This window comes from Chrysochloris asiatica, unplaced genomic scaffold (assembly GCF_000296735.1).
Source record: "Chrysochloris asiatica unplaced genomic scaffold, ChrAsi1.0 scaffold00016, whole genome shotgun sequence".
In the NCBI taxonomy this organism is placed as follows: domain Eukaryota; kingdom Metazoa; phylum Chordata; class Mammalia; order Afrosoricida; family Chrysochloridae; genus Chrysochloris; species Chrysochloris asiatica.
The window spans coordinates 11,428,883-11,430,542 of NW_006408534.1; the positions used below are offsets into that span (position 1 = coordinate 11,428,883).

At 38.9% G+C, this 1,660-nt stretch overlaps 1 protein-coding gene across 2 annotated transcripts in view; it reads left to right on the forward strand.

Moving 5' to 3' along the window:
* Positions 1 to 1,660, forward strand: part of RBKS (ribokinase) — a 237,104-nt gene that overhangs the window by 71,588 nt on the left and 163,856 nt on the right. For both annotated transcript variants that reach the window (XM_006835178.1, XM_006835179.1), the window contains exon 2: positions 809 to 941. In XM_006835178.1, the coding sequence (XP_006835241.1) occupies positions 809 to 941 (133 nt within the window). The remainder of the gene's footprint in view (positions 1 to 808; positions 942 to 1,660) is intronic.

The window sequence follows — 1,660 nt, forward strand, 5'->3', positions numbered from 1 at the left end:
AGTCAGTTACAACACATAGCAACCCTGTACAGAGTTTCTGAGGCTGTAAATCTTTCCAGGAGCAGAAAGCCTCATCTTTCTCTTGCGGAACAGCTGATAATTAGAACTGCTGACCTTGTGGTTTGCAGCCCAATTTGTAACCGCTATACAACCAGAGATTAAAACAATGAAATGTCATCTCACCCCAGCATTAATATCAAAGTTCAAAAACACAGAAAACATGTTGGCAAGAGTATAGAGAGACTGGAAGCCTCACACTCTGCTGATGAGACTGCAAAATGGTGCAACCACTGTGGAATATGGTATGGTGCTGCCTCAAAAGGTTGAAAATAAAAATACCGTATGACCCAGCATTCTCTCTACTTGGTATATACCTTAAAGAAATAGACCCATAATAGCACTATTCAAAATACCAAAAAGATGAAATCAACTCAAATGTCATCAATGGGAGAATTAAAAAGCAAACTTCGGTACCTATACACAAAGGGATATGACGCAATGTTACAGAAGAATGAATCTGTGAAATACTTCATAACATGAATGAATCTGGGGACCATTATGTTGAGAAAAATTAGTCAATCACAAATGGACAAATGTATGAGTATGCTATTGTAAAAAATCAAGAAAAGGTTTTCCCACGAAAAGAACCATTCTTTGATGGCTACCAGGGGTGGGAGGAAAAGGGAGTCAAACTCTAGGTAGCGTTCCCTCTCTCTTGTAAAGAATTTAAATCCATTCAAGTTACCAATGTGCTTTCTGTCTCTCTCTCTTTCTCCCTGTTTTTGTTTTTGTTTTTCAATTAAAATAGTCTCACTTCTCGTTTGCCAAAAACTGGAGAAACCATCCACGGTCATAAGTTTTTTATTGGCTTTGGAGGAAAAGGTGCCAACCAGTGTGTTCAAGCTGCTAGACTTGGAGCAAAGACATCCATGGTGTGCAAGGTAAGTGTAAAGGACGATGGAGAAAACTCTAGAGGCAAGAATGTGACTTCCAGATTCATGTTTCTTGTTTTTAGAAATCTAAATTGGAGATAACAATCTTCCTTGCCCTTTTTACGACTTTCTACCTCCTTGAATACTCTTGGAAGTAGCAGTCCTCAAATAACTTAATTCTGTATTCCCTGAATTTAATGAGTTTATAACTGGAGTGTGAGAAATGACGGGAATTCACTCCTCCAATGGGTTTCTGTAGTTCAGCTTCTAAACAACAGTATGAGTCATCCTGTTTTTTGCTGGTTTCACTTGAGCAGCACCACTTTTGGAAACACAGTTTATTAACTAGTGATTTATCATCTTTGGAATTGTTTTCTTATACCAGCCAACACACTTGACTTCTAACTGAAAGATTGGTGGTTTGAGTCCATCCAGAGGCACCTTAGAAGAAAGGCCTGGTGATCTACCTCCAAAAAAATCAGCCATTGAAAACCCTATACAGCACAGTTCTACTCTGACACATAGAGGGTCACTATGAGTCAGAATTGACTAGTTTATTTCCATATCTTAGACCAGAGAGAAATCAGGGCCATAAGGAACCACACCCAAAACTGATCTTTTGGTAAAATGCTGTTTTCAAGTATTTACAGTATTTTTATGCATGTAATAAGGAGCTCTGGTAGCGTAGTGGTTACGAATCGGGCTGCGAACCTTAAGGTCAGCGGTTC